The 24,113-nt window shown below is 41.3% G+C and overlaps 2 protein-coding genes across 4 annotated transcripts in view; both read left to right on the top strand.

Moving 5' to 3' along the window:
* The first annotated feature begins 945 nt into the window (after nt 1-945).
* Nucleotides 946-4,862, top strand: LOC121198692 (charged multivesicular body protein 6-like). Of its 2 annotated transcripts, XM_041062977.1 has the most exons (9): nt 946-1,135; nt 1,616-1,725; nt 2,054-2,141; nt 2,645-2,731; nt 3,141-3,206; nt 3,533-3,613; nt 4,273-4,348; nt 4,450-4,502; nt 4,605-4,862. In XM_041062977.1, exons 1-8 carry the CDS (start codon nt 1,070-1,072, stop codon nt 4,497-4,499), a joined length of 624 nt encoding a protein of 207 aa, XP_040918911.1. In that variant the 5' UTR covers nt 946-1,069; the 3' UTR covers nt 4,500-4,502; nt 4,605-4,862. The 2 variants fall into 2 exon arrangements, with proteins under 2 accessions (XP_040918911.1, XP_040918910.1); XM_041062976.1 differs by having other exon boundaries at nt 4,450-4,862.
* A 1,395-nt stretch (nt 4,863-6,257) lies between these two features.
* The window catches only part of baiap2a (BAR/IMD domain containing adaptor protein 2a), a 49,512-nt gene continuing 31,656 nt past the window's right edge, over nt 6,258-24,113 (top strand). For both annotated transcript variants that reach the window (XM_041062919.1, XM_041062918.1), the window contains exons 1-3: nt 6,258-6,488; nt 19,619-19,694; nt 23,050-23,136. In XM_041062919.1, coding sequence (XP_040918853.1) covers nt 6,417-6,488; nt 19,619-19,694; nt 23,050-23,136 — 235 coding nt within the window. In that variant the 5' untranslated portion in view covers nt 6,258-6,416. The remainder of the gene's footprint in view (nt 6,489-19,618; nt 19,695-23,049; nt 23,137-24,113) is intronic.

Consider the following 24,113-nt stretch of genomic DNA (forward strand, 5'->3'; position numbering starts at 1 on the left):
CTCTGTTGCACCTGTAACGTGTGGGTGTTAAGTTTTTTTTGTTAAATCAGCTCTAATTGATATTTAATGACAACTATCAAGGGCAGTGTGCAAAAAAATGGGAAAAGGGCTGCTTTTAGTGATGAACTGACAGAATTTTCTCAATTTGCGCCTCCCCTCAGCTTTATGGAGCTTTGTAATGGCTTATTTTTCACAGCAACAGCGTCAAAAAGGGCTCTAAAACCTCACTGTACGCTACCTGCTCAGCACCAAACTGCAGACTGACAGTTAGAGACTAGCTTGTGAACACAGTGGAGCATTTAGCAGTTAAAAAAACAAACAAACAAAAAAAAAACAACAACAACAGGTGTTTGCCTCAGGAATTGGTAGAGACCATACACACACCACACCAAATGAATGATAATTAACTTCATATGTTCCTCCGCCATGTCAGCTTTAAAGGTGATTATATGTTAATGTGAACTTCTGCTGGCCCTAAGAAGACATGTGTACCTACCTATCTGTATATGTGTCTATTGAAGATTGTGGTTTAATATGACTGGAGATTCCTGGATCAAACCACAATTATGATCAACTTCACAAATGTAAACCAATAAAATGTTCAGAAGTGATACCTTAGGTTGATCAGATGACCAACCCATAGTCTATATACCCCTCCAGTCTTCCTGTTCAGCTCAGGTGGGTAAACGTTATCGAAAATATGGCACGAAGTGTCGTGGTCACTGTCCAAGGTGCTGATCCTGGAACCCCCCGCCCAGCCCGGGGAGTCGGGAGCTGTCCAAGGTTACTCAGCCCATCAGTTGTACAAATGGACAGGATGAAATCTCGATGCCTGTGTCTGCCTCATGAAGCTGGAACTGTGAGCTCCAGTTAGAGCGAAGTCGTGTAATACCACGGACTGTAGGTCCTGCCTCGCTTGCCGTAGGAAACGCGGAAAAACTGTGGATATGGTGGTCGTCAGCTAGCCTGCTAGCCATTTTCGGCTGTTTATTATCATGGCAAAATGTCCAGTAAAAAGTGATATTTTGTAAGTCGATGAAGGAGGATGTGGCGGGGATGTGGCTAAATAATGGGAAACGTTTTTGGGAGAAAGAGTCGACCTTCTCGTGTAACGGAACAAGACAAAGCCATTTTGGTGAGCTGACGGCGGCGGTAGCAACAGATTAGTCCCGTTTCATGAACACAGGGCTTGTGTTAGCTGAGGAATATTAGCCGGTCTGTTTATCATTGGATTTTAATGTAAGCCACGGCTTACAACCTTAAGGAAAAAATAGAAACCCCTGTACTTGCGGTCAAAACACACAACCGATAAATAGTAGTTTTGTCAAACGTAATTTTTAATCGTTGTCGACACGTTATTAGTTATGATCTGAATCAACTGGTTATATTTTCTGCTGTGTTTATATTATATTATTCCCAAGTATTCCCATAGTATTGAACTGTGAACTAAGTGAGACTGTATCGTGTGTATTTGTACAAATACAAACAATGGACACGTGTGCCACTCAATGTAATATGTAGTATTTGGCAAACTGGGTCTTTTTATTTTATTTTGTATTTACATAGACTATATTGTTACTGTATGAAATATCTCTGATTGTGTTTGTTTTCCCAGCAACTGAAGCAGCAGAGAGATAAGCTGAAGCAGTACCAAAAGAGAATCACCTTACAGCTGGAGAAGGAGCGACTTCTGGCAAAACAGTTGCTAAAGGATGGCAGGAAAGAGTGAGTATCAAAAAAAACAACAACAAAAAAAAAACTTTACTGCTAGAAAATATGGTACCTTTACACTTACATAAGTCTGAGTTAGGTGTACCTAATAAACTGACAGCTGTTGTGTCCTACGCATAATGGAAATTGATTTAAGAAAAAATCTGCTTGCGTTATGTGCAGAACTTCACACTCCTGGGATGCACACTCCTCACACAGGCTCATCTGTAATTGTATCTGTTTTATTCTGTATGCAATGCTACACACTGTAGGAATACTATAGGGGAAAAACGAAACATATTCTTTGCTATATTATGTTTTGTCATTTAATTTGTTTTTGCAGAAAAGCACTGCTGCTTCTTAAGAAAAAGCGTTATCAGGATCAGCTACTAGAGAAGACAGAAAATCAGATTTCAAACTTGGAGCGTATGGTAAGTTTTGCTCTGTTTAGTTCTGTCATGATATAAGGATCACCCCCTAAGGTGTACTGCAGTATTATAATTCAGCAACATTTAACAATTTATCACCTTAAGGGCAGCTAAGGTAGTGGTGTCTTGGTTCACAACATATTCTGTTAAATAACTAAATCTCTTGTAAGTTTAGCAAAAGGCAAACAACTCTGCAAAATGACAATATCAGATTTATACTCTGTGGGTTTAAAAGATTTATCCCACATCAATGAATCTCATCCTGTCTTGTGTTGTAATCTCCCTTTATACTGCTTGGTTACCATAATGCAATCAAGCAGATTTTGTGCAAAATCGAACTTACAATTGAGCTGCTGTAAAAAAAAAAAAAAAAAAGAAGAAGAAATGTAGAGAATGATGGGTGTAGCTGTCTTACTAAATCGATATAGTGAGCACTTGCACATTCTAAAATCATATTTTAACATAATGAACCTCTTGGTTGTTTTGCTTGTAACATTTGTCAACAGGTTCAAGATATTGAGTTCATGCAAATTGAGATGAAAGTCATCGAAGGGCTTAAGGTTGGGAATGACTGTCTGAAGAGTATGCACGAGGTAGATATCCTTTTCTGTTTTTTTTTCCTTCCTTTTGTGTTGAGGAATATGCTTTTCAGTTTATTGTAATAAGAAATCCCCCCCTAGGCCTTAGATACGCATGTGTTTATTTTAACAATATCAGAGTTTCCACCGATAAGAGTACTTTCTTTAATGTGATCGCTGGGTGAGGATTGAGCGGCACAAAAAGCTTGTGGTTTCTGTTAGCATTGCTGGTGCACATTGTTTGAAGATTAAAGGATTAAGAAGCAAAGCCTTGATTACAGAGGTGTGACTGCTGCACATCCTTGGATACAGTGTGCAGATTTTTCTCAGAAAATTCACAAGCTAGCCAGAATATGTGGAAAACACTTTTCATCCTAATCACATTTCTTATGTAACGTGGGCTGTCTTTCCTTGTCTGCGACAGATCATGTCAATAGAAGATGTGGAGAGAATCCTGGATGAGACCCAGGAATCAATTGAGTATCAAAGGGTAAATGTCTGCTTGATGTTAGTCAAATACACATGCACAGAGCTATTTCTACTTCTCCAGTAATCTGCGTATAAGCCTGATATCAACTTAAATTCATTTAAACTGCACTATAACTAGTGGTCAGCATCTTTTTCAATGGAATTTGAACAATACTTGTATTGATTTCTTCATATTACATAGTATGTGTTTAGAGTATGCAGGCCGCTTAAACCAGAACTTTCCAAAAACTCGTATTTGTTTACGGTTTGTGCCTGTTCTAAGTCAAAAAAAAAAAAACCTGAGCTGTCAGTGTGCTGTCAGCTAACATGTTTTTTTTGTTCCTGCAGCAAATAGATGAAATGCTGGTTGGAGCCCTGACGCAGGAGGATGAGGACGCCGTTTTAGCAGAGCTGGAAGCTATCACTCAGGTGGGTGTTAAGCTGCATGTTTAACCTTCATAAATAAAGAGAATGTTTGCTGAGCATGGATGCTCTTTCCCTGTAACACCCCACTTCATATTTATAGGTACACACACTGAGGCCTGGTGTAACCACAGGCTACAGCCGTTGACCACGCAGCACGGTTTCATACCAAAACTGCATGTTGGTACTCTGACCTCAGATTTGTATAATATCTGTCTCTTGAGGAGGCGGAATAATTTTAGAAGAGATGGAAGAATTTTGAAGTCAACACAGTATTGTTCTAATGTAATAACAGTCTTTAACTGCAAGAGCTGTGAATATGATTTTGATTGATTCATAACAATTAAACCTCTACAGATTTTTCTCCTTTTGTAATCTGTTATTCCAAATGACACACACTCTCAACCTATCAAACTACACAAATTACCATTTCACTCTTGAACACTGATTCTTGGTTTGATGTAATTATACAAATAAAACACAAAAGTTGCATGGCATTGCAAATAATTTTGTATTCATTTATATATTTGTATTTGTTGTAGAACAAAATATCAAAACAAAAAAAACTTAAAACAGAACTTAAAACATTTTTTTTATCTTGACAGCTGGATACTTTGGGCTTCTCTCGTATTTGTTTGTATAACCTTTATTGTCTCTGTCCCCAGGGAGAAGATGTAGCACTTCCAGAGGTCCCCACTGAGCCAATACCAGAAGTCCCAGAAGCAGCTAAAGCTGAACCAGGTATAGTTGATCTTTTTTCACACCACAAAACATTCCTTACATGACTGATATACTTGTAATTGATGTCAGACTGATTATATTTGCTTTACTTTGTTTTCTAGAGAAGAGACAAGCAAAGGACAAGTCAGACAGAGAGATGCTGGCAGCCTAACTGGTGGTTGATATCCAGTGTTGAACTCCAAATAAAATGATTAGGCTGTCTTTGTTCTGACAGGTATTTGGTTAATTTCAGTATTTCATCTTTAATTCTTTGCAGCTGAAGGTGGGACCTGCAGACATGCGTGTACCTTAGCGCATTTTACAGGATCAGCTCTGTGTCTGGGCTTTGGTTCACTGCTCCGCTGAAGTATCTGCATAAAGGAAGTGTTATGCTATGTTCCTCCATGTCTGACTTGTATTAGCAAAACAATGTCACATTGTAACTGTGCTAGTTAAGGCCTAACTGAATTACAGGACTAATTTTTAGATGTTTTACACATTACATTTGGTTGTTTTACATATTAAATTGAGCTGTGGCAACAACATGCTGTCTTGGCTTTTCTTTCACAAACTTATTCATGGGTTTTTTTTTCTCTCTTTTTAAAACTGTGTTAAAACAAGTAAGGTTCTTTGGCTCTCTAATATTTGTTCACATTCTCAGTTGGTGTGACCTGCATTCTCCAGAAGGTGGCACTCCTTGCCAGTTTTTTGACTCAGCACAGTATGAAACAGGTGTCTTCATTCACATCCCATCAGTGGAGTGTGTGTGTGGTTATTGACATGAAGTAGAAAATTCATGTTGCCGATATGTGGGAGATGTTTAGACAAGAAGGCCAATATACTATTTACAATCCTACACTAAGTGGGCACTTAGACTCTAATTAGCATACACAATGAAGCTAACATAAATTATCCACTGTGAGAAAAACATCACCTATGGTGTTACTGAAAACAGTCAGAGTATGACTGGCTTACATCCTTAGGTAATGCAATGATATACATAAAATATTATTTTGTAAACTGAAAGAAGAGAAACTTCTTGGTGACTGCTGCACTGAACATCATTTATAGGCTACTCACCGAGCAGCGGTGTGAACAGAGGCTTTAATGGACAGGAAATAGCTAAAAAAGAACCACACCGGTCCTCTGAAAGACACAGGTGGACATGGTGCACTGTGAGGGGGGCAGGGTACATACTGTAACTCTTTGTTCAAGTGATATATGAAAAACAAAACAAAACAAAACATACAGGTTTCATTTTCAAAATGGCAGGGTGACTCCACCTATATTTTATGACATTTGCGTAAACCCAGACACTTGTTGTTTTAGATGGATGCAGATTACAGGGTGGAGTTGTGTCTTTTTAAGCTTATCATAACACACACTAAAAGTGTCAATATGAATAGGCAAATGCAAAATGACAATTTTTTTTTCTTACCTGAGGACAGAACAATACTTTCGAAAGCTGTAAAATGTTATTTGCAGATAAACACATTTGCCTCTGTGCAGTATGGGAATGGTGGAGCTAAACTGGTACAGAACAATGCATTTATATTGCGTTTAGGATTTGAGTGAGCAAGTGGTAAATGAACATTTTATAATATGGAACCCTTGTCAACATGGTAGTGATTGTTGTAATAATGTTTAATTTATTAAACAATAGCCTTTATTTTCAACCTCTTCATTTTTTTGGTATTATTTAGTAATTAGTTAAACTTCTGTATTTTCTCCTGTTTGTCCAGCCTAATGCATTGTGTGTTTTATGAAGTGAACTCTATATACGTAATGGTACAATATCCATTTTGGTTTTATTGTATTTCTGACTTGCTTTGTGAACACTTCGACGGCGCGCCTGAGATGGCGAGAAAAACGGAGCTCTTCAGGAGTCAGTGAAGGCAGCAGCGGGGGACTGTCAGCTTTGGAGAGGGAAGGTGTGTTTAGTTGGAGTGGGGTTTCGGGAGCGCAGCATCGTCTCATCACTCTCCCACGGGCGCATTGCCTCGCCTACGGTCTGATCAGCCTCGTGTAGCCTGTTTAGCCATTTCTCCCCCTTTCACGCGGATACACGTTTCAAGGAAAAAAACCGTTTATGGTCCTGGCTGAAGATTTTACGATGTCTCGCACCGACGAGGTTCACCGCTTGACGGAAAATGTCTATAAGGTAAGGTTCAACTAATGAATAAAGTTTTGAGATGCATGTAATAAAAAATGGATCCAGGCGCCACACACGCTCTGAAAATCCTCCGTGAATCAGATTTCATTATTTGTTGGTCAAGCCGGATTCAAGCCTCGTACTTTTTTTTTTTCTTCGATAATCTCTTTAGGGAGAGGCGCAGCTCAGTTGGTTGGTTGATTTATTTATTTGATCAGTTGCCATTTGATCGAAATACTCTGTCTTCCACCTCCACACACTTTTTGCGCGACACCAGGTTTGATAATTAAGGCAACACCTGCCAGCCAAAATTTCCCTCGTGCTTGCAAAATCAAAGCCACTCATTCATTCACTCAGTCTGTTCCTACACGTAGGCCTGTATTGTATTCCTACAATCCAACTGCTTCACTGATAGTGGTGTAGGCCTTTCCTAGAACACCACTGGATTTCTATAGAATGGCTTCCTTGCAGGAATAAAAACATGCTGCGTTCTGCATTCCAGAAGTCAGTGTTTGACGGAGAGAGAAGGCTGGGCTTATCTGTTGCAACAAGTAAACATTTGCCCCATGGGGATTTCAACATTCAAACCTGCTCTACATAAAAGAAGGCCTGTGTGAACTTTGCATGCTAATGTTAAGCCTCAATTCTCAAAAGTAAGATTTTCAGTGATTCTAAGTTTTACATGCTTGTAAAAGGATTGGTCTCTTGAAACCCTCCCTCCCCCCCGCAATAATTGGATCATTCTCTCTATAAAATGGCAGAAAATAAGGGGGAATGCAACAAATGCGATTTACCAGTCCCCCAAATGATGCCCTCCAATTTACCTGTTATGTCCAAGCAACAACCCGAAGCTGAAATGTAGCTGATTTCCTTTGATATAAAATGAAGAGAAGCAGCTAATGTGGGGTTAATGTGGAGATTTGTCATTGTTGGTTGAGGAGTGTCTCTTTAATGGATTATCAAAATGACTGATGATTGACTTTACGTGGATTAACAAATATATTAATAGGTTTATTACTTGCTGGCTTTGAATCACTATCTCTGCCATGTTTCAGAGTTGCAGACATGTACTGATGGAATGTTAACAAAACTTCATGTTATAGGGGCTCCACACCTGTGTCTGTGTGCTTTGTGACAATCTCAGGCTTCTGTTTTGATTAGAGCTCTAGGTCTCTTTCAGTGTCTTTCTGGTCATTATTTACAAATTAAATGTTGCTCTACTTTTAACTGTCCCTGTGTCCTAAGCCAGCTGTAGTTCCTCTAACATACTGCCAGGCACGGGCAGAGGGGAGCTGCTCATTCTCCTACAGGGAATAGACATCTATCAGAAAGGAGGTCAGATGAGTGACTGGTGCTTCTTTTAGAGCCAACAAGGGAAGCGAACATTTCAGGTGGCTATTTCTGTGCCAAATTGGTCACACAGCCCACAGTGTATCCTTCTCATTGTGAATTAGATGCTATGCTCTGTCGGGGTTTGTCCGAGTGTTTACACCTACTAATGTGGGTTAATCAACATGGACAAGTTGGATAAGTCTGGATCCTGAACCCTTGGGGAGGAACAGGTCCTTCCGCAGATGGTGTTGCTCATTCATGCAAGCCCAGCAATGGGGCTCTGTCTCTGGGGTGAAAGCACCCCGTCAGAGCCCTGACAGCCAGGAACGCTGACGGGCAGTGGAGTGGAGAGACGCGGTCCCTCTTCCACACTGGGGATCTGACCCAGTGGCAAAAGCTAGGGGGTCAGAGAGAGTGTTATCTATAGTCACTGCTTATTTGGCACTCTTCATGTTTTCTTCACCAACCCCGTGGTGGAAAAACAAGTTTCTTAGTGTCGTTTAATATTTAAAGAGATGGATTCAGTTTGACTCCCACCACTCAGTGATGAAAAGCACCAGTCTTTCACAGTATACTGCATGCTTCTAGGTGTTTATACCCTCAAACCACATTTGTTTTTTTTGGCTTTTTCTGTGATGGTAATTTATTGTAGAGGTAGGTGGTAATCAGCTTGTCTGGTCACTGAAATCTTCTGATATTAGTTTGGATGCAGAATGACACATTGTCTGAGGCTGAAGTGCAGACTGTCACCTTTAATTTCATGGGACTGTCAGCCACACTGGGAGAACTGTGAATCTGTGGGGCTTGTTGTGTAAGTATTAAAATTAGATCTGAATTGATATCATTCATATACGTAAATGAAAGATGCTAAATGAAAAAAATCTAGACATAAATGCAAAATTAGTTTACCCCATCATCACTGACACAGACAGCAGTGCAGGATGATTGTATATTTTCCTCCATAGTGCTGGGTGGGACTAAACATTGACTTCTTCCCTGAAGTTGTTATGTTTATACTGTTGTACCTTTGACTTTTTTCAGCTTCTTACCTTTTTTAATGGATTTGCTAAAAGTTTGCACCTCATAGTGTTGGAAACACTCCCGCGGCCAGTTCTGGGGGAAAATAATTACTTTAACCTTACCAACCCTGGCTGCCCACTATAACTCTGCCTCTTTCTCTACTCGGTGCACATTTGGATGTCTCCAGAGGCGGTAATTGTGTTTGTCTGCTTTGTATGCAAGCAGATATCTCCTGAGGAAGAGGAGATGTAAAAAACAAAAAAAAACATACGGTGGCTGCAAAGTCATTGCAGCCAGCAGTTGGGCATATACTGAGTAATCACAGGGGAAAAGAGGGGGGTAACTCCACTGCTGTGACTCACGGTAGCCCAGTTGAGCGTGTGTGTTTAACAGGGCTGGGACTGTAGGCACAGTGAGGGTGAGACTCAGGATTCAGAATCTCACTGCGAGCGTTCTTCCTTTGGTGAAGGCCAAAGGAGCTTCTTAGGTTTTTTTTTTTTTTTTGTTGTTTTTTTTTTGAGATGACTTTATCTTAATCAGCGGGGGAGTCAACCCTATAAACCTAGCAATCCCAGCGTGATCCTCCGTGACTCACTTCAATTCTCCTCCCTCACATAGACAGGCAGTTCCAGACGTGGCGATTGGCATCTAGTCATTCCCGCGTCGACAGGGTGAGACAGATACTTAAGACTGACACTCAGTGCTTGCGTGTTTGTGTGTGTCTGTGTGTGTCTGTGTGCACCACAGTCATCTCCACCAGCTGGCTGTGTTGCTGGGTGTCTGAGAGAAGTGGTGCCCTGGGTCAAGCCTCTTAGCATGCCAGTGGGTTAAGTCTAAGTGCTGACCTGGCTTGGAGGGGGAGGACATGTTGAAGTGAACAAACAGATTAATCAAAATAGAGGCTGAAGAAGAATAGGGCTGTTTCTTAAGTCAGTCATTGACGCAACCATTTAACCTTTTAATTCAACAATAAACATAATAAATAGTAAATAGAATAAATAGTAAAGGTTGTGGAAGGTTACATGGAGGGGAGGCAGTTGAACACACCCTGTAGCACAATATAAATTTTACTTGTATTTATTCAGAGTCTTTGTCATAGGAAGTGTGGTGTGTTCGGTGCCTGACGTGGTGCAGGTTTTGAACACACCCTTGCAGGTAAGGGAATAGAAGGGTGTGTCTCGTCTCTACCAGCCCTCAGGACAACACTCATTTTCCCATGCAGCACCACTCCCTGATTGTCAACACAACCTGGAAAACAGTGGATGCTGTTTTCTCAAATGGCTGTTGTCAAGAGGGCAAAGAAGTTGTTTGACGTGAACTGGATCAAGCGTGATACTCTATACTCTCTGGTTATGAGATCTTCATTGTGTCATGAGTCTGATACTGCTGCTGTATGCTGTTTGATTAAAAACCCTGATCTGAAATGCAGTTTTCCTAGTTAAAAGACATCTTGTTACATAATAGGTTTCTCTCTCAGTTGCAATATTGTCGTGACATTCGCTACACTCAAATGAATGATATTCTGATGATGATAAGAGGACTACAGTTTCACCACAATCTCATGTGGGAGATCTGAACAGGTGGTCTCTTAGCAACAACGTGCCATTATTCTTATGTGTTTCTGTCATATCATTGTGCTAAAAGACTTGCAGTTGGTGAAGGGCTGGAGAAGGCGACCGAGAGGGAGGAAAAACCATGGAGAGGGAGGTCACACAGTCTTTTTCAAGTATTCATGTGTTTGTTTCAGAGAGAGATAAAAGGGAGATGTTGAACCTGTTGTAATTGATGAAAAATGCTCTATAAAAGCCCCATAAGTGGTCAAGTGTAAACCAACCCTGTGTGCTGTATGTACAGTGTTGTGTTTTGTCCTTGTGATCTTGCATGAAGAAGTCGTTCAGAGTCACTTGAATGAAGACATCATCCATCACTTTATTTACCTTTTTTCTACGGCAGTTTATCACATCAGGCACCACTTGCCTCATAATGTGCAATTTAATGGAGTTTAAAATGACTTCAGCTCCCGAACATCTGCCTCCAGAATATAGTGTTTCAACAAGTTTATGCCTGCTGCTGCCCAGGGCCTTGAAAAGATTACATTATGCACTGCAGGAGATATCATAACATTCATTGCCTGTGGAACAGCAGATTTGTTCCCTGTGCCTTTGACTGCGATGCAGAGAGAAGACTATTGCTCCACACACCCACCTTCTTTGCACGTCCGGGGGCGGATGGTTTAGAGACATTCGCTCTTTTCTTTTACTCATCACTGCTTTTTCAAGGACAGAGACTGGAGATACTCAGTGCTAGATCCAAGGCTACACTGTATTGACTGCAAAGAAGCTTTGTATCTGTTGCTGACAGAAAAGGTTGATTTTGAAAGTCAGTTTTGCTAACATGGCTATCGTCCAAAATATTACTTATCTGTCACAAAAACAGCATACATAAGGATTTCCTTTGCTTTATAGAAAGCATTAAAATGCTTTATTGTGGGGGTGGAAGAAAGAAGGAGATGAAGAGAAGGAAAAATAGATGGAGACATTCCACATCCTTGTTGAAACAGTCCCTAATTACTGTGGAGGGTGAAGCTGTAATTATACGGGCTGAAAGAGACACAGAGGCAGAGACAGAAAATTTTAGTTAGTGCTGTGGCAATGGACAATGGCCTTACATTTATGGGTCATGAGCTACAGTTAACATGCCTGTGGCTAGTGTTGCTGTATATCCCTGTGGCAGATGCTGCTACTTTCAGTAGCGCTGGCCACACGGCACCACCGAGCAGGCAACCACAGTGTTCCTCTGAGCCCCAGAGTAGACATGCTATTGTACAGACAGTAGGCAATTCTGCATGCATACACACATGGTTTGAATGTTCCTTTTGGTGAGGACATTTTCACGGAGTGAAACTTTGCCATTGGGATGTAAAGTGACTAATGCAACAGACACACTCACTGTTATGACACTCTGTACTTTGTGTTTGTTTATTTATTTATTTTTTAATTGTAAAAATGCTTTTGCATCTCATATTTAAGTGACGTTCCTCTTGGCCCGTGTAGAAAGTCTCTGTTAATTGACAATATAGCAGGATGTACATTTTTGTCACGAGCGCACTGAGATGCATTAGCATGAAATAAAAGACAGACAGGGAAAAATAGTACCACCTCCATGTTGCATTCAAATCGACTGAGCACTTAGTTATAAAGACTGGCAGTGGAGGATGCTTAAAAATAGCAGATGTAAATGCATTTTGAGTTTACATTTGTTAGGCACAAGGAAACACGATTTTCTGTCTGTTTTGGACTGTGGTGAATGTTGCAAAGAGGAGGTCAGCAGTGGGACCCTCGCACAATTCTTCCATAATTCATAAGCACCTTTTCTGGAAGCTTTAAAGCTGCAGTGCAAAATGTGAATTCCTTGATATCCTTTTCATCCCACCAGTGCAGAAACCTCAACTAAAATTAAGCTTTTCATTGCCCAATGTGTTGTTTTTTCATTTGATAGTCATTTGGAGAAACAACAACCTCTCCTATCTGCTTATTACCTTCCTGCTTTTGAGCCAAGTCACAATTGACAGTTCACAATTGATTAGAGTTAAAACAATATTTTGATGGATTTCTTTCCCTTTGCCAAAATGAATTGGTCTTGTCCTGGTCAAAGAACTAAAGCTGGGAAATAAGTCTGGGTCCTGGTTGCTGTGGTAACCAGCTCCTGTGTTGGGTTAGTTGAGTGGCTGCTTCCTAGCTGAGGAGGGGGTCACACTGGCTGTCGATGACAGCAGAGCAAACAAACACAGTAAATAGTTGGTCTCTGGTGAGCAAATTATTTGTTGTGTGCTGGCAGGAAGAGACAATGCAGTTCGAAGGTGGGGGCAGGACAAAGAACCTGAGAGGTGACTTGGTTTTTCCTCCTCCACCTGAGACCCCTTGTAAATAACTGTGGGGCCTTGTGGGACTAAATTGTGCCTTTTGGCTGTTGCCATTTCACTGGCAAGAAGCAAAGCACCTAATAATGTATCTGTTAGTGCTGGCAGAGCCTCATGAAAAGACAAACATTTACCAAAGTGTAAGGGATACCTTTCCTTCCAAGGTGGGAGGCACCTCCAACATGACAAAGCACAAAACCTCAGCATGATGTGGCATGCAGTGGTATCACCGTGTTGCTGATTTTGAGGAATTTTGCAGCTTCAGCATACATGAACAGCTGACGTTCACTCTTTTTATTGCTGGTTAATCAAAGATTATTTTAAAAGATCAGACTGCGTTTCTTTTTCAGTCTCAGTTTAGCAGGAGCTCGTAGACCAGTTGTCTTCCACCTGTAACTTATGCGCCACACAGTCCAGGCAGCAAGGTGTATATTGTGTTTGCCTGGTAGATAAAGAGATGATTCAGTGAGTTTTATTTTGATGACGTTTAGTTTCCTTGGTTAACCTAGGGCTTGTCTTGTAACATCCTGTCATAGTTCTGAATCAAATTGGACTCAGCAGAATCACAATGAGAATTTACAAAATCTAACTGAGCCTGCCTTTCTGCTATCATGTTATGTTCACATTTGCAAAAACAGTGTATTTACAGAAAGAGCAAAAGAATACAATTACTTGATGCAAAATTCTTTGTGTTGTTTAATGTGGTTTTAGCTAAAAATACAAAATTCACTGTCAGTGGAGTGCTGATTTTATTTCTTGGTTCTCTTGAAGATTTTGCTGATTCATGAGTTTTAACATGACTTCTGTGGCCACAACCCATAATTGGATCCCTGCTACTAATATGTTAGCTGTTATAATTAGTGCTGTATGATTCTTGCTAGAGCTGGACAAAGAGATCACCAGAGGCCAGGTTTCACTCCCCCCATGTTTCTGACAGTCCAGAGAAACAATTCTCCTTAAGTTATTTATCCAGGTCAAAGGGCAGAAAACCTTTCCTCCCTCATCCCAGGAGAAAACTGCACATGATGTTTTCAAAAGCACTGCTAAATTTGAACTGTTTGTATGATATAAGCAACATCATTATCTGTAACATGAGAGCAAGTCCTGAAACTGTCAGTATTTGCTGCATCCACAAACAAAGAATCGCCTGGCACTCCTTGAAGTTAGAAGAGGAACGTCCTTGTTTTGTTTAGTACAGATGCCAGTCTGTGGTTGATGTGACTGATGCACAATACTATATTCTGTACACTTGCATAACAAAAGAACACGAGAGCTGTGCAGTCTTCTCACAGCTCACCCTGATGAATTTTGCTGTCTTCAACACAACTTGGAAAGGATACAAATATTCACATGGTATTCTTGGATTTGATGATCGCCCTGGCTTCCACTGAAAGCACACGCTGTGCTGACTGCAGTATTAGTAAGGCTTTAGGTATGCAAGAAGGACAGACTTCTTCATTTCATCCACTCTCAGTGTGTACCTGGACTTTGCTCTAAAATACGCATGTGCCCCCTCTGTGTGTTTTTCTGTATGGATGTGTGTACTTTAGATAGTTCTCTAGCTAGTCTCTTAGATGTATTGCAGTAAGAAGTTGGCTGTGTCTCCTTCACTTGCATAGTACCTCTGCAGTGGTTCTTTAGACCCCTGGTACTCCACATCCCCAGCTTCTTGTGAAGTCCCCTTGATAACTCACTAACTATTGCAACTAAGAGATGTCAATCTCTAAATCTTAGATTGTCTGATCGAACGAAAAGTTTTCTACCACCTCTTTTGAGGAAACAGGAGAAGTCAAAACACGTGCCTGTTTTTGAGCCTGATGTTTGCATGAATTTGCAGTTCTTCTGGTGAAATGTAATTTGGAATGATTTGGATTTGGAATGCAGCCTCTCACAAGTGGCTGTTGTCTTTCTAATATAGCATACAAGTCTGACATTCTCAGTGAAAGCAGCAAGAGGAGTAGTTAAGCAGTTTGTTTTGAGCTGTGCCCAGTCTTGCTACCAAATTAAGTCACTTGGGAGAAGAACCCAGGCCAACCGAAATAAACAACTGTAAAGTTTGACCCAGACTGGCCTTTGAAAAAAACAAACCTAAACACAATCCACATACTGCAGAACTACCACAGATCGTCTGCTCTTGACATAAATGAAAAAAGTTGACCTTTAATGACACACATATCCCGTTGTTTGTGTTGTTCCTCTGTGTACAATTTCTGATTCTCATATTTACTACATGCTCCCTAGTACAACACAATTTACTTTTTTTATTACCAAACTCTACACCCCTCTTTTGAGCTCACTACCCACACTGTGATTTGCCCTGCTGTGTGCAGGTAAGATTTGTGTGCTCAAGAATTTCTGTACTGCAGGTTCCTGAGGTTATGTAGAAGACATGCAGATACAAATAAATTGCATTTAAGTTTGTTTTTTTTTTTTTGTTAAGAATTTTCGAATTGACTGACCTGCACAGTGTGGTAGATGCATGGCAATGTATTTTCAATAATATTCATACCCACCTCTGCCCTGAGGCAACACTAAGTGGCACTGATTTTAACTTTATTTAATTCTAGCTAATGTCTTGTGCATACATTTGCAAAATTACAAGGTTAATTTTAAATAGAAAAGTGTCGTACCTTGGTATGCTATGTTTCTTTTCAGTAAACATTCCACAAGTAGTGTCACAAGCGTTGTCTTCAAGGATAATAATCTCAGAACATGAAAAGGCACAATTAGCTGTTGTCTCTTTAGAAAGTATGTTCAAGCCTACTTCAGGGAAATTGCTTGGGTGACAATGGGATTCCCCTAGGAAAGATTCGCCAAGATGGTGAGATACCCAGATCCTGACTCGGTCAAGTGTTCCTCATCTATCAGTGGAGTCAACCAGACGGGGGATTACACTGCAACCCGACTATTTTCTCTTAGCACGGTAATTAGTTTAGAGAAAAAGGCCTCAACTGTCCTCCAGCTGATTGAGACCCATCATAAACCCATGGTGCTCCTTAGTAAGAAAGAAAAGACTAACTGTACGGTCGTCAGTCCATCCGCACATTATCTACTTTCTTTACATTCCTCCCTGATTACATCATTAGGCTTGGCTGCCTCTGCTGCCTGTTACCACATGACATGTCCTTACAGTTCACACAAATACAGTAATTGGTGGCTTCAGTGCTCATCTGATCCTGAGCATTTCAGGCCTGTGGCTGGTTGCCGTGTAGAAGAGGAAAAGAGGAGAAAAGAGTGATAGGAGCGCGAGAAGGAACAGATGATGGCATCCTGGCATCTGATTGCGTGTGATTCCCCCTGGTTCTAATCAGCTGGTGTTACTTTGAAATTACCCCCTTTGCATGTCATTACCATGTTTGTGCGTAGAAGTGTCAGTGTGTGTGTGTGACAGGGGAGAACAGAATGAGCAGAGATGGATGAATATCCCATAGTTTGAACCGACAATCTATTTCAAATACGCTGACCTTGTTTCAATTGGTGCTGCTACGCAGAAGAGAAATTCATTTGGTTAGGGCTCAGGGAGGAATCATTTAAATCCTCTTAATAATGTTTTCCCTTATCTGCTACCTTTATGCTTGTGCTGCCGACTTCTCCATGTTCTTCCTGAGTCACCTCACAGCGCAAATGGGTGTCAAACGGATTTGATTCATTTTGTAGGAGACATTTCTCTGCCCTCCTTTAATTGTCTGCTTTAATTTTTACCCCGAGTGCCGATAATGAATTCATTCAGTCCTCCTGTAGGCAGTCACAAAATGGACAGCCTTTCCGTCGCTCGAAAGGAAAAGATTATACCTCAGCCGTGACATATTTCATATTTTACTATTTCTTTAATTGAAAGATGATACAGAGAGTGTTTGAATGGGAAGAGATATACAGGACATGATTACATATCTTTTTGTTCGTAAATATTACCTCCCTGCAATTTTCTACTCGATCACTTGCTTGATCTCTCTCTCTCCCTCACTCCATCTCTCTCTCTCTCTCTCTCTCTCTCTCTCTCTCTCTCTCTCTCTCTCTCTCCATGTCATGCAACTTCAAGTGCCTCCTGGCCCCATTTCCCAATTAGCTGCCACAATTAGGATAACAATGTAGTACAAGAGAACTGGGATGATAAATTTAGCAACAATGGGAAGAGATGAAGAAAGAAACTACCTCACTGTATTTTTTTCCCCCACTCCACTTCCCCTTAGCTGCATGCCATTTACAAAGCTCTGTAATTTATGTCTCTTAAATAATATTCATACCACTATCTAATCATCTAATTCTTTATGTAAAGTTGTTCCATAACTGGATGTTATGTTCTGTGTGTTTATTTAGTGCCAGTGGGTCAGGATGTGCTTGTGTTCAGCACATGTAAGAAAGGGAGCCAGGCCTGTGTCAGCTACCTTTGGCCTCCTCAGTGGGAGAGAGTGCCGTAATGATGCCGCACTGGGCTTTTCTTTGTTATGTAATCCTCCCACCAGTTTGAAACACCACCACTCTTTATTAGAAGGCTTGTATTAATGTAGCTGTGTGCGTGAGTACACGCACACATGCATGGATGAATGTGTGTGTGTGTGTGAATGTTCTTGACACACAAATTCATGCGACCTTATTCTCATCAGTGAGCCGCACTTTACGTCAGAATCAGGCACGGCAAAGAAAGATTTAGGAATAAACATTTCCTTAGCGAGGTCCTGGGGGATGTTTTAGTCTTTTATCTTCCCAGAGGCAGAGAGAGCAGTGATACCGAGCGCTGTCTGACTGCTTGAAGTTGGGATTCTCCCCCAATTATGCTCCTATCCTTCTAGTATATTAGACTAACAGAGCCAGATGGTAAATAAAGAGAGCTGATTTAAACATGAGTCGCTGTTAGATTAGTTTATAATGCTAATAATGTCTGCCATTGCTTTGTAGTAGCTATGAAATAAGTTTATGTAAAACAATACACTGACATGATACCCTCTGTAAAAATTAATCAGCTGTGTATTCAAAAGCCTGTAGTACATTAATACGCTCTCTTTTTAGAGAAGAGTTTTTTCCTTCAGGAACAACTGTTGTATTTTCAAAAGAGCGTTCTCTCCAGAATCTCACTGTGTTCCTGAGAGCAGCTGAGCACAGTGGACTTGCTGTGAGTCCGTTTCGCTTGAGGACAAGACAAACTTAATGGAAGAGTAGGAACTTAAAAGGGAACTGGTCACCTCTGATTTCAACCAGTGAATACCCAGAGGAAGCTCAATAGCACCCGAAATCTACTTTTAATCTTGTGGTGATTAACAGACCTTATTATCGGCACAAGTGAACCAATCTAATTACATACTGTATCTGATAGGTCCAGGTGCGTATTTTGCTGTTGCAATTGTGGATGACCGTCGTTTTTGTTCATTGTGTCCCTATTTTTGTATTCCAGTCCAGTTTTTGTTGTACCAGCTTTAGATGCAAGCACAGTCATGGAGAGGCGTAGTAAAATAGTTACTGTTGGTAATGAAAGTATCAGTGGTTTATGTCTGACTCATTGGTATTTCTACTGTAGGTGGGTTGTGCTGCACTCAAGCCACTTGAACTGCGACTCCTGACGGGATACACACCACAGCAAGCACGCACATACACAAACACACATATGCAGTTCTATCTAAACCTTGGCTCTCATTAAAAACAAAAAAAAACAGACAGCAAGATGAAGGCAAAAGCAAAAATGCTGAGGTCTGACTGAAGATATGAGGCATATGATTTTCAGGATGAGCTGCTGGGTTTCAGGTTGACATTGGTGGCATCTTGCCATATTATTCTGCCACAGTGTGGATTCAGGCTAGAAGTAGATTATTAAGTGTTCTCCTGCAGTATTGATGGCTTGTGTAGGGACTGCTGCTGCAGCAGTGTTGTGGTTGTCTCTCTGTCCCCTGGCTGTTCCTGACTAGCTGACTGGGGACCGGCTAATTGGAGGAAGCCCTGGAGGAGCACAGGAGGAGGAAAGAGAGGAGAGGTAGACGAGAAGTAGAGGAAGCAATGGTGGTGGGAGATGTCAGACATCATGCATTCTCTGCACTTAGACTGACTCAGCCTGCAGTGTAGTGTGATACTGTATCTCTACAGTAACGTAGCATAATTCTGCTGCCATGACAAAAAAATTTGCTTTTTCTTTTTATAATGAGAATGACATAATTTTCTTAAGATGCACTTTAATGACATATATATATATTATATGTATATGTACCATTATTATGGCATAGCAACTTCTCTTATTGTATTAAGAAACTTTTCTCATTATAACACGCTAAGTGGGTACAGTATGTAGTTACAGCAAGAATGGTGTAGCACATTCCTCGTTTCCTTGACACAGTAACCATTGTTTATAGCTGTAATTGTATTTCTAGATGCTGATGAATTATGGCCAGCAGCACTGTATATTATCTGTAGAATCTACACTGGCAGCCATAATGAGCTTTGTGTCCATCATCTAATTCCTGCGGGTGACTGTATACATCCCTGTCAATGCAAATTTCACAGTCACTGTGTTTTTAGCGCACAAGTTTGTCTACCCACTCCTCCACCACCATCATAAACTACAGCCTCTCCCACCCCCTCCCACATGGACTATTTTTCACTACAAGAGGGCAGGATGTGGGTGGAGAAACCCATTCCTGCCCTCATTAACGTTCAAGACAACCAGTGAGTGTGTCCAAGGATTCTGTTGATGACTGTTTACTGTGTATGAGACAGAGTTTGTGCAGCAGAGGGAGGTTTGTGTGTGTCAGAAAGAGAAAGAGGGGTAGAAAGTGCAAGGGAGAATGAATAGAACAAGGTGTAAGTCTTTCTTCTCTGCCCTTGACCCTGCTCTGCTGATAAGTGAAACCTCCACCTCCCATCTATCTCTTGTTTTCTCTTTCAGACCATCATGGAGCAGTTCAACCCCTGCTTACGGAACTTTGTTGCCATGGGGAAGAACTATGAGAAGGCCCTCGCCAGTAAGTACTTTTTTTTCTCATTTATTTTCTCTGTGCTCCGTGTATCGCTGCAGGTTCAGGCACACGGCCAAGCCAGCGCTCTCTCTCTCCCTCTCTCTCTCTCTCTCTCTCTCTCTCTCACTGTCTATTTCTCTTTCTTTCTTTCACCATGTGTATATCTATCCACTTATCTTTAAAACAGGACAATATTTATCCCCTTGCCAAATGAGCAGGCCTTATCTATATGTGGTGCACAGCCTCTGGCACAGCTTCTACACTGTAGTCGAGGTGTATTCAGGGAAACCAAAAAAATCCTCTAATCTGATGCAGAAGTGAGGATATCTCACTGTCAGCAACAAGGAAGATGTGTGGAAATTTGGTTGTTGCACCCTAAACACTTTGAGTGCTGTATATATTCTTTTCTTTCTTTTTTTTTTTTTATTTAGATTTTTTCATTTGTAACAGTGTCAGAAAATTCTCCCCTAAAACACCCCTCAATGATAACACTAAGCAGAACCCCCTCAGTCCAACTAATTCAGCAATTAGTGGGCCACCCCGCACCCCCCCGCCCCACCTCACCAAGCCTGTACTTCTTTCCCCTAACACACACACAATAACTAATCCTGGCCTTGGTGTAGGTAGGAGACAGACTGGTTGGGACTCACTGAGCCATTAAGGACCCACTTTGCAGGATTGGCTCGGACCAAGGGGCTAAGAGGCTCTGATTTGCGGGGGCAGGGGATGGGAGGACACGCTTCCACCCATATGGTGCAATCACTGAAATTATTCAACACCAGAAATGCCAAAAGGGCTTCATGGGTAGGCTTGTTAGATCTGGAAGTGGATGCGTTCCAGGTTTTTCAACACAGCAGTCAGCTGGTGAATCTAACAACACTTTGTAAGTGTAGAAGCAACCGATGCATACAACTGAATGACTCCAACTGCCTACTGTTATAAACGTCCCCCGACAGCATGAGGAGGGCGATGCAGGTACAGGAAATGATGGTCATCCTGATTAAGAGATGAGTGGTTCTTCCTCCTCTTCTCTAGAGTGAAGGATGAGTGATGGATCAGTAGCTCTGAGATGAGCCCCTCCCCTCCCCTGATTGTCTGTCTGCCTTGCAATCAGAGATCCGGTAATCCTCTCCGTCTGTCACTGTGAGCCCCTCGCAACACATTTCATTAGATAGAAGTAAAGTATCCGTATAGATCCAGCTTATCTACTCAGCCACCCTTCAACTGCACACACACACACACACACACATCTCAAACATGCTACAGCAGCAGCATCAGCAAGAAGAAAGTGTCCGTTGCTTGGAGATCTCTTTGAAAATCTGCTGTAGCTCCCACCATCCTGCTTGCACAGCTCCCTACCACACATGTGCAAACTCACATTTACAGACACACACACACACATTTTCCACATCAAGCAAAGCAGGAGATCTGTTTGGCATAATGAAGAGAAATTAGCCGTGATGCTCTGGGGGCTCTGCTCTCAGTTCTCAGGTGTTCCCCCAGCGAGGAAGGAAGGAGGAAACACGCGCCGTCTTCTGCCGTTGACTCAGCTGTAATTGGGATTAGCATTAGCATATGTCCCTCAGCCTTGGAGCAGAGCTGTGAGGCTTCCAGCCTGGGAGACTTCCTCTATCGCAGGGCTGCATCTGTCTGCTAGAATTAGCCTGCCCTTGCCAGCCTATTGTTGTAAATGTGTCTCACACCTGGCAGCTGTCTGCAGGCACAGGACCCATCTGTCACCTGGACCGCTGTTGAATTCACCTCCAAAAAGCAGCAGCCATTATTCACTGAAGATAGGCTGATTGGCAGCCTGTATGGCAGTAGGGCAGAAATCACTGGAAGCTTACTCTGCCCTGTGTGACCTTTGTTGGCCAGCACAACAGCAGTTGGAATAATAGGGGTTGAGGTGGTTATTGATCTGGGCAACTAGGAGGACTCTTGATTTGTATTTAGTCAGTGAGAGAGAAGAAGAGATATGGCTGTTGATTAGGATTAACCTTGCTGATTGTTTTTGTGTATGCTAAAGATCTAGAGTGGAGGTCAAGTATTTTGTGTGTGTATGTTTGTAGGAGTGTATGTGTGCACAAATCTGCACATGCACGTGTGTTACGGTACATGTGACCCCTTGTTTTTGTGACCTTTGAATTAATCTGTTTATATCAGTGAATAAACCAGTCGCATAGTCAGTTAACATACATACATTTTAAGGTCTATTACATGTACTCCCCCCCCCCCCCAATGAAAAGCTGCAGTGAAGTATCAGCCACTGAGCACACCTGAAACCAAAATATCCAGGGTTGCCGAAGGGCACCACAGCAGGTTGAAGCCTGGTATGAATCTTAATCCATATGCTAATCAACAGTCTGCCCAAGTCACTGTGTCACCCTGCTGTCCATTGTTAAGACATATTGACAAAAAAGATGAAATGGAATGGAAGACAGAAAAGGCCAGTGGTGGTTAACAGCATGTGGTTAACAGCGGGACAGTGCTGTTTCCTTGTTGGGATAATAATGTTTTCTCAGAGTAATTGGCTGGCAAATAATGATTTCTATTGGCCCATTTGATCATAGATCCAGAAGAGCGCAGGAATGAAGAATGCCCCTGTGCTTTTTTCTTTTGACAAACTGGGCCCACACACTACCACCCAGCTACTCTGTTCCAGACTCATTTAAACATCTTCCAAAATTGACTCAAACACCAGAGATTTAAACATACACACAAGCATGAAGTCTTGATAGACTCGCTGCTATATGTGGTACATACTGTACTATGTTACCAGTAAACAAGATGTTAAAAAAAAAGTACCAAGCAAAGTAAATGTTTCCAGTTCCTATCTATTTTGTGCAATATTATTGCAAAAAAATCCTTTAAATATTAAAATTGACTCACATACACCTTGGGGTTATAATAGACCAACTTTTCTTCTCATTATAACACTGAGCCAGAGACAAAACATAACAGAAAAGAGTTTTTAGTGGCTGTGTAGCTTACCCAGCAAGCACAGATGAACAGTCAGAAAATAATTTCCTCTTTGCAATCAAGCATGCAGAATGCCAACAAGACGATGTTGAGTAATTTATGTAGCAACATCAGTGTCGACTTATTTTCTGATGGTGAGAAGCTGTGATTCACTATTTGAAAACCATCTGAGGAAAAGTAAAGGTTGAAGGAAAGAACATGTGAAAGGAGAAGAGTGCAAAAACGTCACTGGCCAGGAAGCTGTCGACTGAGTTTACACAAATCTTAACTGTATAATGGTTTGTCTTTTTTTTTTCAAATCTGAAAAGACACATCACTCCTGGAACCTTTAACTTAATAACCATGTTGCTTTCTTTTTGTTCTTGCTTCTTTTTGCCTATAGATGTGACATTTGCTGCCAAAGGCTACTTTGATGCTCTGGTTAGAATGGGTGAACTGGCCAGTGAAAGTCAAGGATCCAAAGATTTGGGTAAGTGACTGACATTTTCCATTTCCACTTGTTTTCTTTTTTCTTTTTCTCTCCTTTTCTGTCTTGGTGTTGGCCTCGGTCACACTGACCTTCCCCAACAGCTTCAGTTCTTTATACAGTTGCACACATGCTCATGTCTAACATCAACTTTCTGTGTAAAAATATGGTAAGGGAGCACAATTAGTATTCAGAGAGACTAGTGAGTGGGTTGATACAGGAGGTGTATTTTTAATTAGAATTTTTACTGAATCCTAAAGCAGTTTGTTGTTACATTGTGTCCTGGAAGAAATGATTTTTTCAATTTATGGGCCTCCTTTTGTCAGAGAAATGTCATCAGAGAAAGAAATGGTAACAATGATGAATGCAGTACTGTCAGCACAGTGAGGTGGGAGCTGAACGTCATTTATCTACAATAGTATAGATGATGGCAAAATGTTGTCATCTGAGCTGAATATTAGATTTTAGAAAAGCCTTTTTTTATGTGACTAGTAGGTGTTTGAAGCATTTCCAGTTTAAAATGTATTGATTCTGTATGGAAAATTGTATCAGTATAGTTATAGATGTCAGACATTATGTACCTTATGCGATAAGTGCATGTCATGTCAATTAGGTATGTCTGTCTGTCTGTGTATGTGTGTGTTCTGGTTCCAAATATATAAGGTCAATTGGAGAAACAACATCTGGTCCTCTCATAGTGAGTAGTTTCCTAGGTGATCGGTGTGTGCCCGTGTATCTGCATTGGCTGTCACTAGCCCATGGGAAATCAGCTCCTGTTTGAAGAGATTCCCTTTGCACTGATTGTGCTTTCGACTGCTTGATCTGCGTAGAAGTAGCTGTTGATTTGACGGGGCCTTTGTTGCAGTGCAGCCGAGATCCAGTTTGGGTTTCTTCCAGCCCAGCCAACAGGGACTGACATGAAAGTGCTCTGAGGATGTTTTATTCAGCAAGCGGCCCTCTCTCTCCCTCTCTCTCCCTCC

This window comes from Toxotes jaculatrix, chromosome 18, assembly GCF_017976425.1.
Source record: "Toxotes jaculatrix isolate fToxJac2 chromosome 18, fToxJac2.pri, whole genome shotgun sequence".
In the NCBI taxonomy this organism is placed as follows: domain Eukaryota; kingdom Metazoa; phylum Chordata; class Actinopteri; family Toxotidae; genus Toxotes; species Toxotes jaculatrix.

Coding starts and splice junctions, on each gene's coding strand:
- LOC121198692 (XM_041062976.1), top strand. CDS start 1,070: ATGGGAAACGTTTTTGGGAGAAAGAGTCGACCTTCTCGTGTAACGGAA. Junction 1,726..2,053: donor CTAAAGGATGGCAGGAAAGA/GTGAGTATCAAA, acceptor TTGTTTTTGCAG/AAAAGCACTGCTGCTTCTTA. Junction 4,349..4,449: donor AGCAGCTAAAGCTGAACCAG/GTATAGTTGATC, acceptor TTTGTTTTCTAG/AGAAGAGACAAGCAAAGGAC.